At 36.6% G+C, this 18138-nt stretch overlaps 1 protein-coding gene across 1 annotated transcript in view; it reads right to left on the bottom strand.

Annotated features, from left to right (window-relative positions):
* ANKS1B (ankyrin repeat and sterile alpha motif domain containing 1B) overlaps positions 1-18138 on the bottom strand; it is a 1587094-nt gene that overhangs the window by 1428630 nt on the left and 140326 nt on the right. Inside the window, 1 exon segment of the mRNA XM_049782864.1 lies at positions 7443-7523. Coding sequence (XP_049638821.1) covers positions 7443-7523 — 81 coding nt within the window.

Consider the following 18138-nt stretch of genomic DNA (forward strand, 5'->3'; position numbering starts at 1 on the left):
ATGGACATTAAGAAAACAACCCCATTCACAATAGTGCCTCACAAACTCAAATATCTTGGAATCAACTTGACTAAATATGTGAAGGACCTATACAAAGAAAACTATAAAACTCTGCTCCAAGAAATAAGAGAGGACACACGGAAATGGAAATGCATACCCTGCTCATGGATTGGCAGGATTAACATCATCAAAATGGCAATACTCCCCAAGGCATTATACAGATTTAATGCCATCCCTCTAAAGATACCCATGACATTCTTCAAAGAAGTGGATCAGACACTTTTGAAATTCATTTGGAACAATAAACACCCTCGAATAGCTAAAGCAATTATTGGGAAAAAGAATATGGGAGGAATTACTTTCCTCAACTTTAAACTGTACTACAAAGCAACAGTTATCAAAACAGCATGGTATTGGAATAAGGATAGGTCCTCAGATCAGTGGAATAGGCTTGAATACTCAGAAAATGTTCCCCAGACATACAACCACCTAATTTTTGATAAAGGAGCAGGAAATCCTAAATGGAGCAGGGAAAGCCTCTTCAACAAGTGGTGTTGGCACAATTGGATAGCCACTTGCAAAAAATTGAACTTAGACCCCCAGCTAACATCATGTACGAAGGTAAAATCCAAATGGATTAAAGACCTCGATATCAGCCCCAAAACCATAAGATATATAGAACACCACATAGGCAAAACACTCCAGGACATTACAGGCATCTTCAAGGAGGAAACTGCACTCTCCAAGCAAGTGAAAGCAGAGATTAACAGATGGGAATATATTAAGCTGAGAAGCTCCTGCACCTCAAAGGAAATAGTGCCCAGGATACAAGAGCCACCCACTGAGTGGGAGAAACTATTCACCCAATACCCATCAGATAAGGGGCTAATCTCCAAAATATACAAGGCACTGACAGAACTTTACAAGAAAAAAACATCTAACCCCATCAAAAAATGGGGAGAAGAAATGAACAGACACTTTGACAAAGAAGAAATACACATGGCCAAAAGACACATAAAGAAATGCTCCACATCACTAATCATCAGGGAGATGCAAATCAAAACAACGATGAGATACCACCTCACACCCCAGAGAATGGCACACATCACAAAGAATGAGAATAAACAGTGTTGGCGGGGATGTGGAGAGAAAGGAACTCTTATCCACTGCTGGTGGGAATGCCGTCTAGTTCAACCTTTATGGAAAGCGATATGGAGATTCCTCCAAAAACTGGAAATCGAGCTCCCATATGATCCAGCTATACCACTCCTAGGAATATACCCTAGGAACACAAAAATACAATACAAAAACCCCTTCCTTACACCTATATTCATTGCAGCACTATTTACTATAGCAAGACTCTGGAAACAACCAAGATGCCCTTCAACAGACGAATGGCTAAAGAAACTGTGGTACATATACACAATGAAATATTATGCAGCTGTCAGGAGAGATGAAGTCATGAAATTTTCCTATACATGGATGTACATGGAATCTATTATGCTGAGTGAAATAAGTCAGAGAGAGAGAGAGAAAAACGCAGAATGGTCTCACTCATCTATGGGTTTTAAGAAAAATGAAAGACACCCTTGTAATAATAATTTTCAGACACAAAAGAGAAAAGAGCTGGAAGTTCCAGCTCACCTCAGGAAGCTCACCACAAAGAGTGATGAGTTTAGTTAGGGAAATTACTACATTTTGAACTGTCCTAATAATGAGAATGTATGAGGAAAATGGAGAGCCTGTCTAGAGTACAGGCGGGGGTCGGGTGGGGCGAAGGGTGACTTGGGACATTGGTGATTGGAATGTTGCACTGGTGATGGGTGGTGTTCTTTACATGACTGAAACCCAAACACAATCATGTATGTAATCAAGGTGTTTAAATTAATTTAAAAAAAAAAGCTTGTGTTGGGGGTCCTGACACTGGGACAATGACAGAGGGATGTGGACACTGGAGGAAAGTTTAGTGCTGGATTATTTTATATATAAAGTCCTATCACTAAGAGTTTTATAAGCCACAGTGTCTAAAATAAAGTTGCTGTTTTTTAAAATTAGCTTGTTCAACATTTGACTATTTTATTTAACTAAAAAAATGCATATACATGCACACACAGAGAAAGAGAGAGGGAAAGAGAGGAGAGAGAAACCCATGAAACTACTTAATAAATTTCATTTGGGAAAAATGCAACATTAATCTAATTACATTAAAGAAATTAAGTAAAATTATTAAAACAGTATTTGCCTCTTGTTTTGTTTTCATCCCCAGCGGTGCTCGGGTGTTACTCCTGGCTCTGTACTCAAAAATCACTTCTGGTTGGCTCAGTGGACCATGTGGGATGCCAGGATTCGAAACACCATCCGGCCTATGCGCAAGGCAAACATCCTACTGCTGTGCTCTCTCCAACCCTGCTTCTTGTTTTAAACAAGTCTTTCTGGGTAAACTATATTTGAGCTTTAGCCTGAATTAAAAGTCAAGATACGTGAAAGCTCTATGTACACACACAATAAAGTACTGCAACCAAGATATCTAGAGATCTTAGATTCCATTTTATAAAAAATGGGAATAAGAGATTAAAGGTAAATATAAAAAATCAGATGACAGAAAAAAAAAAACAGAGAGCCCTAGCAAAAAGCTTCAGTACTAGCCCAGGTTTAAAAAACAAATTGAATAACTTTTCATCCATAGCACATAATAAAAGTTAAACTTCTGTATTACTTCAATTTTAGTATATACATAATTTTTAATAATTTTTTGTGACTAAAGTGAATTACAAATCTTTCACAGTTATATTTAAGGGACATAGTGACAATGAATCAAGGCCATTACCACCACCAGTGTTGCCCTCCCTCCACCTCTGTTCCCAGCATGCACCCATATTTTCCCTTTGTCCCCTGGACTGCTAGTATAACTGGTGCCATCAGTGTATAGCTTGTTGTAGATTGTGTATTGATTCTGCTGTCTTTGACTTTGAGTTTGGTGTTAAAGTTGAACTTTCTTTTGGTTTTTGGGTCACACACGGTGTCACTCAGGGGTTATTCCTGGCTATGCACTCAGAAATAGCTCCTGGCTTGGGGGACAATATGGGAAGCCAGGAATTGAACCAAGGTCAGTCCTGGGTCAGCCTCGTGTAAGGCAAACAATCTACTGCTGCACTATTGCACCAGCTCCAAGTCTGATCATTTTTTATTTTTACTAAATGTTCATAAGACTGTTTGCTCCTGGTACCATCCATTTTCCCCCTCAATTTATTAGGCAGAACAAGAAGGTTCAAGTTCTGTAGTTCTGTTGTTTGTAGTTCTGTTGGAAAAGGGAAAGAAAAAAAAAGAAATCTGGGAGGAGTATATATTTTTTATATAATCTTTATTTAAGCACCATGATTACAAGCATGATTGTAGTTGGGTTTCAGTCATAAACAGAACACCCCTCTTCACCAGTGCAACATTTCCACCACCAATGTACCCCCTCTTTCTTTCCCCAACCTTACCTGTATTCAGGACAGGAATTCTAATTCTCTTAGTCATTAACATTGTCATGCTAGTTGTTAGTAGTTATTTTCCTAATTGGACTCACCACTCTTTGTGGTGAGCTTCATATTGTGATCCGGTTCTTCTGGCCCTCATCTCTATTTGTCTCTGGGCTTATTATAATAATGTATTTAATTTTTCTTAAAACCCATAGATGAGTGAGACTATTCTGGGTCTATCTCTCTCTCCCGCTAATTTATTTCACTCAGCATAATAGATTCCAAGTACATACATGTATAGGAAAATTTTGTGACTTCATCTCTCCTGGTGGCCACATAATAATCCATTGTGCTTATGTACCACAATTTCAGAAAACTCGCTGTTCCAGAGGCTCATTCTAGGGTGGGAACATGAAGGAACTGCTCCATAATATGAAAACTGACTATAAGCAGTATTTTGCAGAAGCCAGGTCCCCTGTTTGTGATGTCAAGCTCCCATATGATCCAGCTATACAACTCCTAGGAATCTACCCTAGGAACACAAAAATATAATACAAAAATCCCTTCCTTACACCTATATTCATTGCAGCACTATTTACCATAGCAAGACTCCGGAAACTACCAAGATGCCCTTCAACAGATGAATGGCTAAAGAAACTGTGGTACATATACACAATGGAATATTATGCAGCTGTCAGGAGAGATGAAGTCATGAAATTTTCCTATGCATGGATGTACACGGAATCTATTATGCTGAGTGAAATTAGTCAGAGAGAAAGAGAGAGAGAGAGAGAGAGAGAGAGAGAGAGAGAGAGAGAGAGAGAGAAATGCAGAATGGTCTCACTCATCTATGGGTTTTAAGAAAAATGAAAGACATTCTTGCAATAATAATTTTCAGACACAAAAGAGAAAAGAGCTTGAAGTTACAGCTCACCTCAGGAAGCTCACCACAAAGAGTGATGAGTTTAGTTAGAGAAATAACTACATTTTGAACTGTCCTAGTAATGAGAATGTATGAGGGAAATGGAAAGCCTGTCTAGAGTACAGGCGGGGGGCAGGTGGGGAGGAGGGAGATTTGGGACATTGGTGATGGGAATGTTGCACTGGTGATGGGTGGTGTTCTTTACATGACTGAAACCCAAACACAATTATGTATGTAATCAAGGTGTTTAAATAAAATATATAAAAATATATCACAATGCCCATGCTGTCAGTTTCCTTTCAGAAAAGAAACCTTAATGCACAAAATACTGATGATATCACATAGGTAGACTCCTTTTATAGTGGTCACTACCATATTGCTCTAGACATAAAAATTATGGTTATCCTAAAATGCTCCATGCACATTCTAACTCGGAAAGCCTCATTTAGCAAAGTTCACCCCCACCATTGATGAAGTGCCTAGAAATTGGAAAATCTTTCCCCCCGATGTGCTAGCTCCATTTTATTTATTTATGTATTTATTTATTTATTGCTTTCTAAGCCACACATGGTGATGCTAAGGGGTTACTCCTAGCTACATGCTCAGAAATCTCTCCTGGCTTGGGGGACCATTTGGGGCACCGGGGGATCAAACCATGGTTCATCCTAGGTTAGTGCAGCTCCGGCCCCTTATTTATTTATTTTTAAGCACTCTGACCCATCCCATAGTTCAGGTCTCCATCTACAGCCTATGAATAAATCTACAATGTCTGTCTAAAATGCGTGTGTGTGTGCAGTGCACTCCTCTATGTTTGCCTAAACTGTATTGTAAATAACCCATGCATTTATGGTACATAGTCCCCCATTTACCCCTTACAAAACTCCTATCCTCTCACCCCTTCAATCCTGATCCATTATCTCTCCCTATTTTTAGTACCCTCAGTACTAACTCCTCAGGAACAAAGACCTTCTCCCTGCCCCAATAAGCTGGCACCTGACTCCCAAAGCAAAAGGACACCCTCGCAGCCTTCCATCACTTGCCCCAGCATGAAGTTTCAGCCATAGCTCTGCTGACTCATTCCATGTGACCCTTTTTCTTCCACTTTCTCAATGTGGATTGTGGCTTGCTACTGGATTCAGCTCCAGAGGAGACCTCTCCCCACCTCCCAGATTGAGGACACTACCTGATCCCTTTCTGCTGCAACCATCTCTCAGATTCCACAAGACCACAGTCCAGGGAGAAACTGTGCCCTGGATCTTATCCCCTCCTCATACTATCTCAAAAGACTTAATGGGGATATCTATATTTTCTTTGTATGTTTATTTTCTTAATAGTTATAACCCTTGTGTTTATTTCCATTTGTAAAGCTAGATTCATTTTTTTCTTCGCTTATTTTAGTTCTGCTTAGTAAAAAATTCTAGAAGAAAGGTTTTTCTTGGGATAAGAACTCAAGACAAAACCAGGGCAGAGAGATTGTATAGCTTCTCATTTTTCCACCAAATGCATCATTAATATAATATGGCATCATTCCATTTTGCATAGGCACACTAAAATGGGGAAATATTATTTATAGAAACAAGTTTTTTATTTACTAGTGATAAGAAGCCATAAATTTTATAATACAGGGGTGCTTCCACCTTGAACATTTCTCATTGGGACACTACTTAGACCTTATGTGATCAGACATTGACCATCCAAAACTAAATCTCAATCCCAACCATAGAACTGGCAGAGTTCCCTGAACCAGCACCAGGAATCAACCCCTACTCCAGGAAAGCCCTAATATTGCTCTGGCACCAACTCGAGCCAGGGTGGATTGATATGACACCCTGACATTGAGAAAACTCTTGGCCTAACAGCAAGTTGCCCTACCTCATCACCTAACAGTGAGAAGAAAACAGAAGACCCTCCATTCTAGGATCTATGCAAAAACCAAAATCACTTATTACAGAAGACTGACTATGAAAACTGCGACTGAGCAGAACTTTTCCTGGGACCATAAAGAAATACTCTATTCTAGCCTTTTTCCTAATATCATGCAAAAACCAAGAGGCAGAACAAGATGATTTATGTTTTATGGTACTATTAAAAAAGAAGCAGGCAGGAGCCCCTGTCTAGAAGATGTTAATATAAATAAAATTACAAGAAGAAAAAATAAGAAGAAAAATAATGGGGGGCTGATGTGGCAATTTTTTTATAGGTGCAGTAAATATTGAGGAAATTAGAAAGTAAATTCCCTGGCCTAAGAGATACAGTGTCTTTACCATTGAAGCATACTCTCATGAGACCAACTACAGGCTCTAGACATGTTAATTGTCAAACTCTAGGTGCCTGAAAACATTCTTCTCAGTTGCTGTTGTCAAAGTCATTCCTCTGTAATTAGAGATCTTGGTTTTTGCACAGATCTTAGGATGTGAAAAGCATGGTTCAATCCCTGGTACCACATGGTTCCCTGAACATTATTCCAGCCCCAAGCCAGAAATAGACTGTGAGCATACTCATGTATGACCCAAAACCAAAAATAGAGAAACTCAAAACAAGAAGCACTCTCATGAATGACCAAGAAAAAAAAAACTTTAGCCAAACGTTTATTTTATCTAGATGATTTTCAAATGGCTCATCTAAGGTCTCCTGGCTTCTAATAGCAAGTATCTACTAAGGTTTCCACCAGGAGTAAATAGATGTGGATAGTATCCAGTGTTGCAGTTTACGTTCATCTAGTAACAAATTAAAGAACTTATTCCCAAGTTAAATAAAAATACCAAAAAGGTAGGATGATATTACTGAGTTTATTATAATCTGTTCCTTCCCCTATTCTACATTGACTAACATTGTCACTTCTTTCATTCTACCTCCAAAATAGGTGTCTATTTGAGAATTGTTCTCTTAGTTTATATCCTGAGCAACAATCCTACAAATTTCAGTTTGTCTGCCTCTCCAAGTTCACTAAAGCCCAGGGACTCATGGCAACATGAGACAAGTATCATCTAACATAATTAACTTCATCACATGTAACTAAATACACAAAGATTCCAGTCCAAATAAGTGGCACTTACTTATGTCCATTTAAGGCTGCATGGTGTAAAGCAGTGTAACCCGAACTGTCTGTGCAGTTCACATTGGGGCCTCTCCAGATGCTGCAAATAAAGCACAAGTGCAGAGTTAACAGTTAAGCAGAATCGTGCTTTGAAAAACAAAAAGAAGCTTGATAGTCCCACAGCATGTTGCATATGAAAATTTTAGTCAAGTGTAAAATGATTGCCATATTTCATGCATCCCCTCAGAACAATAACTTCATTTCTATGATGCAGAGAAATTATTAGAAATATAACTTCCCTCCAAAATGATTAGCAAATATAGGTCCATGGCCATGCATTAAAATTTGGATAAAAATTTCCCTTTTCATTTATAACATACTCAGATAGGAGTAATTAACTTTCAGCTATTATATTCTATACAAAAATATTTATGACATCTGCCTCCTCTCTCCTCACAGTCATTCTAAAATAACAGTGATTTATACAAGTTATATATTTTGGCACTTTGGAAAAATAGATAAACTTATCTTTTTATTGAATTGCTACCAAAGAAACATAAGTATTGCATTCTTAAAAATATAACAATTTGGACTGATGTGAACCACAAAAAAATTTTAGCAGTCTTTAAAATATAATTTTACAACACAATATCTTCTAGAAATGGCATGTGGCATATAAAGACTCCATTTTATCCTTGATAGCCACAATTATATAAATTCTTTTAGCTTTTGAAAATATGAAGTATCAAAACATACTTTTCCAAATGTAGACAAAAATAAAGCTTTTTTTTTTTTTTTGGTTTTTGGGTCACACCTGGCAGTGCTCAGGGGTTATTCCTGGCTCCAGGCTCAGAAATTGCTCCTGGCAGGCACAGGGGACCATATGGGGCGCTGGGATTCGAACCGATGACCTCCTGCACGAAAGGCAAACGCCTTACCTCCATGCTATCTCTCCTGCCCCACAAAAATAAAGGTTTATCTAAAATGATCATGATGGTATTAAAGTCCTAAAAGAAACACCTAATGACAAAGTATTCCATGTATTCAAAATTATCTATGTTGCAAAAATGCTGTCATATGTTAAACTAGGTATCCAGAGAACTAAGTCACATTTGAAGTTCCTTTGTAAGAGCAAGTCTAGTGGACAAGTTTGACACATATTCTAACAATTACAAGTAGCACAATATGAAGTACCAGAAAAATACACAGGCATATTTGAGAAGAAATCAATTGACTGTCTATTCCAAGAGAGAGATAATTATGGCCTTAAACTATAGTGAAAACATAAAAATGAGTAGAACATGCTTTATAATAAAAGGAAAAATCAATCAAAAGCAGAGACCCATTGGAGAAAGAGGTAATAGTATATAGATTTCAGGCTTAGATGACTGGAAAGAAAATGACAATAATTAAATACAGAAAAGAGAAGATATTCTGCTTGGAAGAAGATGGTGCAGATGCAGAGCAAGATTATGTGTTGGGAAAGATTGAGTTTTAGGTCTGGGACACACATATATACTTGAGAATCTCCAGAAGACAATTAAGTATAGTTAAAAAGCAAGCTTGGCTCTGGAGCTAAAACTACCTGAGTTCTAAATCTGGCTCCACTACTTCGCAGGGTAGTTGTGAATGGCGAATGCTGCCTATCAATTTCAAATCTTTACCTGTACCCTAGAAAACAGATAATAACAGTACTATCTTATACCTCCAATATAAAGCAACTAAAAAAACTGAAAGATTCCCAGTATTCACTGAAACTTTCAGGGAACCTACATGAAGGTATCTGATGAGAAAAATAATTTAAAAAATGAATGCAGTATCAACAATAAAGCTGTCAACAATTATCAAGAGTTAATGCTTCAGAAATAAAAAATTTATATGAAAGACATTGAGAATTAGATAGGAGTAGAAATAGAACAAGGCACTGCAAATTTTATAATAGGAAATTGTTCCAAAATAAGAAGTCAATGGGTCAAGTTAAATGCAAATCAAATTATTTATTTGGCAATAAAGTCTAAGGAGACCAATGTCCAAATAAAATTAGCCAAGTTTAAGGTTTTGACTTTATTTCCATCTTAGCTTTACTTTAATCCATTAGCTTATTTTTTATGCATTTCTTTTCTTATATAATAATTTTTATTTTGACCAAAGTGGATTACATATCTTTAACAGGAATATTTTAGATACATATTAACATTGAATCAGGGGAATTCCCATTACCAAAGTTGTCCTCTCTCCACCCCCGTTCCCAGCTTGCATCACATATCCCCTCCCTGACCCCCGGGGCTGCAGTATAAGTGGTCCCCTCTGTGTCTATCTTGTTGTAGTTTGGGTATCGATTCTCTTGTCATTGACTTTGGATTTGGTGTTTAAATTCAATCATTTTTATTACTACTTAGTGACTGGATACAGAGGTCTGATTTTATCAACATTAGCTTATTTTATTTAAAGGTACCTGACTTCCCAAGAACAGAAAAAGTAACAGTTAAACTGGAAAAGAAATAAATGTGTATATGTTTTACAACCTCATTAAGATTGCCAGACATTAAATATTCTTTTAAAAAAACAATTGGAAGGCTGGAGAGATAGCTCAGGAAATAGAGGGCATGTCTTGCATATACAAGGCCTGAAGTTTGCTCCCCATCATTGCATGGCCTGCTAAATACCATGTGTGGCCCTGAAGGCTACATTTCTGGGGCAGCTCTAGTAGCCTCAAAACCACAGACTTAAGCAATTTGCATCTACAGCTCAATCACTGAGCCATCTGTGTTGATCAAGTACTCCCATTAAGTATATAAATAAATAGTAATAACTTTGACAAAAACTAACCTGTATACAGAAAACTGAAAAACACTTCTGAAGAGTAAATAAATGATGAAATAATATAGAGTTCATATTTGAGACTCAATAATTATACTGTAATTTTCCAAAAATGGCTCCTTAGCTTAAATGCCTTTCAATTAAAGCCTCAGCAAGTTTTCTGGGGTTGAAATTTAATAATTTTACAAGTCATGTGAAAATACAAAAAATTAGAATAGCCAAAAAGGGGGGGCAAGGGGAGCACAAGACAAGGTGGATGACTTAGCTGTGTAGCTATAGCAGTTGGCATGGTGACCCATATCTACAAGAAAGAATTAACCTCAGCCCAACTATGCACTTAGAAACCATGCCCAAGGGCTCATGGTCACCCACACCTAACCAGGCAGAGCAAGGAGGCTGTGCACACTAGTCTGGATCTATGGGAAAGAACAAATTTCTGCTCATCCAAGCAGAAGTAACACATCTTTGGAGTAGAATGGGCAGTTGATCATCCATTTGGAGCATGAGCTATACATGAAAGCCAGAAACCATTGAGAAAGGTGCAAAGTCAATTCATTAAAGAAAAGCAGGACATAATGAAGATACTGTGATAGGATGGAGTTGGAAGACTATCCCTGAGACTCTAACCTTAATAACTTTGTAAATCATGGTCCCAGATTATTTTTAATTAAACTAAAAAATGATATTGTTAGCCCAGGTAATATCTTAACCCCACCATGTGAAAATTCTGTTTAAATGAATCCTATATCTTGAGCATCACTAGATGCAGTTCTGAGAGCCTCTGAGCATCACCCTGATGGTCCAGATAAACCCTTGTCCCTCATAGTCCCAGCAACAGCACATCCTTGGGGCCAAGTATTGAACCACTGATCTAGTTTGCTGTGTCTTATCATCAATAGCTTTTGGAGCACTATAAACTGCATTTGGGAGGCTAAAAAATAACCATTAAATAAATAAATAGGAATCATGAACCAAGGAGGGAGGTTGGAAAGACAACTCAAATAGCAGAACAAATGCCTTGCATAAGCAAGCACCTGTGTGTAAGCCTGAGCCTTGTTCCATATTACCTCCACAGCACTACCAGGTATATCTTTGGCAATCTCCAGGGACTACCAATCTAGCCCTGGAGACCCCCAGCATTGCTAGATTTTTCAGTGACTCCTGAGAACTGCCAACCCAACCACACACCAGGAAAGATTTGCTCAAAGTGGTCTCTATTTTCTGTTTTTGACTATAAATTTGAAAGCGAAGCTTCAGACTTCTATGAGAAAATTGATGAGGACATTCTTGTCCACTAGATAAGCAAAGAATTCATGTATGACTATGAAAGCGTGTAACTACACAACAAAAATGGGTTTTTTATTTTGTTTTGTGTTTTTACATCTTTTTTTTTACTTCTTATTTCTTATCTTGACAGACTGTACATAATCAAAATTGAAATTCTGCTCACCAAAAATACAATCAAGATAATGCAAAAGAAAATGACTGAAGAAACAAAACATTGACAATTACATATTCTATTATATTCTTTGAACAAAAATACACTCATGAAAATTAAAACTGTGACTTTTTAAGTGGGCAAAACAGGCATACTTCAAAAGATATAGAGACAAAAGAAAGAACATAAAAAGATGTTTAATTTAACTTGTCATTAGATAAATGCATACTGCCACACATGATACAACCCACATCTATTCGAATAGCCAGGATTTTAAAGTTTTCACACACCAATGGTGGCAGGGATATTAAGTGAATAAAATTCTCAGACTCAATGCAGGCATTTAAAAACAACTTTTCTGGAAACAATTTGACAATTTCTAAAATCTCTAAGCATGTATTTACCAGTTATTGACACTTAAGTATTTACTTAGCCATGAGAAATCAAAGTATATGACTATTCAATGAATTGAACATAATTATGGATTACAATTCATGAACAAAGAAAATAACATAATACAATAATCACAAAATTTTGTTAAAAATATAAACAGGATTCCAAATTTCCCTCCCTTTCCTCTTCTTGGATCTGTAGACATGAGTATTTTAACTTTGGAATGGATTAATATGCACAGTTTTTGGGCTAAAGGGTAGGAGTAGAATTGGGAAAGAAAGTCAACTGACATGAGGTAAAGAGCTGAAATTTACATCCTCAATAATAAAACATTTTTTCAGGATATTTATTGAATGCTTTTTGATTTCCATGCTTCTCTTACATGTCAGTTTTGTCTTACACTTAATTACAAATAAATAGCAAATGTTAACATTGCAATATATTTCTAGGAGTTCTCTTATACTCATGGATTTTTTTTCTATTTTGTACCACATTGTACCACAATGTTTTTGTATTTTGTTGGTTTTGGACCACACCCCGCAGTACTCAGGGGTTACTCCTGGATCTGCACTTAGGAATTACTCCTGGCAATGCTTAGGGATGGTGGAGATGGTTGAAGAAGTCAGAGCTCAAACTTAGATGGCCATTTGCAAGACAAACACCCTTATTCACTGTACTATCACCTTGGGCCATGTTTGTTCTATTTCAATAGTCAATGTGAATTCCATTATAGTTTATTTTTTAACTTTATTTTTTAGAAGGCCCCACACAACTGTGCTCTTGGCTTATTCCTGGCTCTATGTTCAGGAATCACTTGTAGAAGAGCTTGGAGAATCATATGGAATACCAGGGAGTGATCCTGTTCACCCTACAGTGAGTGCCCTACATGTTTCCTTTTGCATGATTGTTTCTGCAAAATCTTCTAGATGGCTATGAAATAGAAGTATTAATATTAAGGTTACAAGCACAAAAACATGTACTGAGCATTTAATAGTATATAAGAAAAAGTTTGTGCATGTTCAACAAAAAGGAAAAAAGAATTAGGTTTCTCATCTACACCACAGAATGCCATGCATCATTAAAATAAATAACTTTCAGAACAGTGGGTAGTGTTTGCCTTAAAGCTACTGACCCAGGTTCTTTCCCCAGGATTCCATGAGGCTCCTCCAGGAGTAAATCCTGAGAGCAGAGCTCAGAGTGACCCCTGAGCATTGCCAGGGTTTTTGGTAAAAAAAAAAAAAAATTCTGCCTCAACATCTAAGGAAGGTATATATTAACTTATTTATATTCCTACAACTGTAAGATACACAAGTATTTTTGACACTACACATGAAGAGTCTATATAAGATATTAGTCTTTTTAGTCACTGTTCTATAGGCAACTTGAATATATAGGAGTTTTAGAAAGAAAGATTATGAAACCATGTGTCCCCCAAAAAATAAAAAACAAAAACACTTAAGTGCAAGTGCTTTCCTTGCAAATGGCCAATCAGATGATCCCCAGTACAACGTATGGACCCCTGAATCAAGCCAAGAGTGATACCTGAGCACAGACCAAGAAGTAGGTACTGAGCAGTGTTAAGTATGGTCCAAAGGTAAACCAAAAAATTTTGTAACATGATCTGGTCAGAGTATTAGAAGAGAATTCTCAGGCAGGAGCTTTAAAAGTTGGTAGGGCACATGTCTGGTATGGAGCCAAGCTGGGTTTGATTCCCAAACCCCATATGGTCCTCCAAACCTCACCAAGAGTGATCTCTGACCACAGAGTCAAGAGAGGTCCCTGAACACTGCTGGATATGGATCCCTGAACACTGCTGAGTATGGATCACCACACCTTCACACTCCCCCAAAAAAGTTAAGAAGAATTCACATTACATGGGGCCAGCGAGGTGGCGCTAGAGGTAAGGTATCTGCCTTGCAAGCGCTAGCCAAGGAAAAGACCACGGTTCGATCCCCCGGCATCCCATATGGTCCCCCCAAGCCAGGGGCAATTTCTGAGCGCTTAGCCAGGAGTAACCCCTGAGCATTAAACGGGTATGGCCCGAAAAACAGAAGAAGAAGAAGAAGAAGAAGAAGAAGAAGAAGAAGAAGAAGAAGAAGAAGAAGAAGAAGAAGAAGAAGAAGAAGAAGAAGAAGAAGAAGAAGAAGAAGAATTATTCACATTACAGTTGAAAAGTGAATAAAATAAAATAGAATTAAGTTGGTACAGTCTATGGAAAACAAGAAACCTGAATTAATAAAGACTGGGTAAAGAAGAAGGAAATTCAAGCAGATTTGTCTAAATAAAATCTATGGAAGATGGTATCCAAATTAAAGGATATGAACACAACAATTACTGAGGTAACTACTCAGGAATAGACCAAATGATAAAATAACTCTGTTACAGGGAACTACACAACACGTATTCTTTTAAGAAAAAATAAGTTTCTATTTAAGCTTACTGAACATTATGTTGCTCAAAAATATTGCCAGCAAAAAGATGAAAAATAAAAAAGAAAATACTGTAAATTAACTTAAATTATTTTCAAGTTATTAAAATCCTCTACATATTTATTGGAAGATATATTCCTATTTACAAACATATATAGATTTTATAAATTTAATTTATCTATACCACCTCAGTTCTTCATTTTCAGAAAAAGGATAAATTACATAATTAGAACATTAAAAAGTCTAGAACATGTCTTCTTCCCAAAACAGAATAAATGTGGATATATGTATATACGCATAAATATATATTTTTTGATGTCACCTTTTCATAGGGCCTCTGGGCATACATACATGAACATCAACATATATTTGAAGCATTATAAATAAGCCAGATCCAAGCCTGTAAACTAAACTATTAAACAAAAATAAACCTTGGTTTTAACCGTTCAAGCTTGGAATTAAGGTTCTACATTACAACTATAGTCATAGAGCCTCTCTCTTTTCTCAATGATAAATCTCAAAATTATTTGAACATTAATTAAATTACTTCTGTTTTACAAACTGAAAGGTTTAAGAACTTGAAGGAATATCTCAGAAAATTTTTAGATATTTATCAACTATATTGTCTATAGAAAGCAATTTACAGGTCCTAGCTATAGCTAAGGTATATTTAATTCCATTTCCTGTAGCTACTTTTCAATATATATTTTTTTTAAATTTTGGAACACATTCTGCTGAGCTCGGGGTTTATTCAAGCTCTGTGCTCAGAGGTCACTCCAGGAATTGCTTAAGAGACCATATGCAAGGGCAGGAGTGATAGCACAATGGGAAGGTCATTTGCTTTGCATGCAACCCACCCAGGTTTGAAACCCAGTATCCCATATGGTTCTGTGAGCCTGCCAGGAGTGATTTCTGAGTGTAGAGTCAAGAGTAACCCCTGAGTGCTGCTGGTTGTGGCTAAAAATAAAAAATAAGCAAAAAAAGAGGCCATATGCAGTGCTGAGAATTGAACTCAACTATGTGAAAGGCAAATGTCTTACCTCCCACACCATCTCTCTGACTCAACAATAATTTTTCAATATTTCTCATTTTTATTTAAACCATCATAATTTATAAAGATATTCATAGTTTGGTTTCAGATATATGATGTTTTAGAACCAATCCCACCATAAGTGTCCATCTCCATTCACCAATGTGTCCCATGAAACCACTCCCTGTCCCCAGTCTGCCAGCATAACAAGTCCATCTTTTTATTTGAATTGTTAAAGATTGGGTCTTGAGTTTTCATTGTTGTTTACTCTGACTTGGGTATTTAGTTATGTACTTTCTTAACACAATCAATTCACCTGAAATCCTTTAGCCCCTGTGCCCCACCCTTTCATATTTGTGGTTTTTTCCTCCACCAATTTCTTTTCTTATCCTCACTATATACTGGGCCTAGAGTGTTCTTGACAACCGCATTTAAACCACTGCATTTCTTCATGTAGTTATTCTAAATACAACATATAAATGATATCATTCTGTATTTATCCTTCTTCTAGAATAAATTTTTTATTTCATGTGATAATTCTTGCCCAAATCACTACTCAATAGATTTTATTTTTGTTATATTTTTGTTATACTTTGTCATATTGTATTACACTAACTATATTAACACTACCTATCAGATTAATATCTGTAAAACAAGTTTAAATAAAATGGGTTTTCTATAGAATTTTCATATAACTCAGATTTTGATTAGTGAAAATATTTTATTCTCACAACTTTCACACATTCGATAAGAGGATTCCTAAATAAGCTACAAGACTCAGATTGCTGGGCCAATATTTACATGAATATAGCTCGAGTTTACTTACAGCCACAGCACAAACTGATCACCAGCATTACACCCTCTGGAATTCTATAAGAAAATACATCTCAGCCAACACAATTGGTCAACCTTTTCTTGATTCTTCTCTGATGTCTGATGCAAGATCATTCATAGAGTCCAGATATAAAACCTCATCAAAGAGTTAAACAATACTTCAAGCAGGGTCAGAGTACAAAAGAATGGTTCACTGACACATAAAATTAATTCAAACAATAAAAAATGAAATTTTTATTCTTTTTGATTTACAGTGCTTTTGCTTTCATTTTTGAATCAATTGAAAACAGGTATACATGCTATTGAGTTCTGACAGTTCTCATCTCCAAATTAATAATATGCTATTTATTTATTTTTTTGGTGATGCTCAGGGGTTGCTCCTGGCTCTGTGATCAGAAATCGCCCTTGGCAGGCTCAGGGGACCATATGGGATGCCGGGATTTGAACCACCATTGGTCCTGAGGTCAACCGCATAAAAGGCAAAACCCCTACGCTGTGCTATCTCTCAAGCCCCAATAATACTTTATTTTTGACTCAAATAGATTTAGAGTAATAAGAATCATCTAACTACATTTAAATTTAGCAATTATATTAGAAAACAAAAGAGAGAATTACTTATAACTTTCTCAAACTACTATTGAAAACCCCATTTTAACATATGATCAATATAAAATTATTAATGTCTTTTTACATTCTTTTTTGTAAATTTTTTCAAAAGTAGTGTTTTCCTTACATGCAGAGAATATCACAGTAGGATCAGGTATAGTGCAAAGAACTGCTAACCTCATGTGGAAAGTGGGCCTTTCCTCTACTACAACTCTGATTCTATATAATTATTTTCTGGAAAAAGAAGAGGATAATTAAATTAAATCATATAGTTATAAAATAGGCCTTAAATAACTGAAAGCACCTTATAATAAATATAATTCATAAAATCAAATTTCAGTGAGTCAAAACACTTGTTAAAAATTTCTTAATATTGGGGCCGGAGCGATGGCATGGCAGTAGGGCATTTGCCTTATACATGGATGACCTAGGATGGACGGTTTGATTCCCTAGTATCCCATATGGCTCCCCATGCCAGGAGCGATTTGTGAGTGCAAAGCCAGGAGTAACCACTGAGCATCACAGTTTGTGTCCCAAAATAATAAAAAAATGACTTTCTAATATTAACCAAATATGTTAATAATAAACCGATTGGTAGTCACAGCCGAGACAATGACATGCATGAGTTCAATAAGAGCACAAATTACAGAACACCACAACACCACAACCAGAATTACACTAACCAGCTTTGGATAAATGAAACACACTTTGAACTGCTTGGTGGAACTCTCAATGACAGATATTTACTCAAAAAATCCAGATTGGCTAACTGTGTATAGAAATAATTCAGGCAGCCAAAAAAGGCCCTATTGAACATAATCTCTTAAGGGCTCATCACAAGATAGGCTATCTGTGCTCTGCTTTGTGACTGCACGCATCTTCTAGCTAGCCCATGAGTCCCACCAAAACACATAGTAAAAACAACACCACAAGTGTGTCAATGATGAAACAATGCAGGACAAACTGTGCACAGAAAATGAAAATAGCAGCTCGGATGACCAGAAAAGTAACAACTAGATAGTTAGCATCTCATATAAGTTTAAAGAGGAAATATAGAGGTTTTTCATGAAGCTGAAAGAAAGCATAGATAGAGCTAAACATACCACAAAGATAAAAATCTGAAAACTCCAACTGAAATAACAAGACTGAAAAACTTGGTAGATGA

The sequence above is a fragment of the Suncus etruscus genome, chromosome 11, assembly GCF_024139225.1.
Source record: "Suncus etruscus isolate mSunEtr1 chromosome 11, mSunEtr1.pri.cur, whole genome shotgun sequence".
NCBI lineage: Eukaryota > Metazoa > Chordata > Mammalia > Eulipotyphla > Soricidae > Suncus > Suncus etruscus.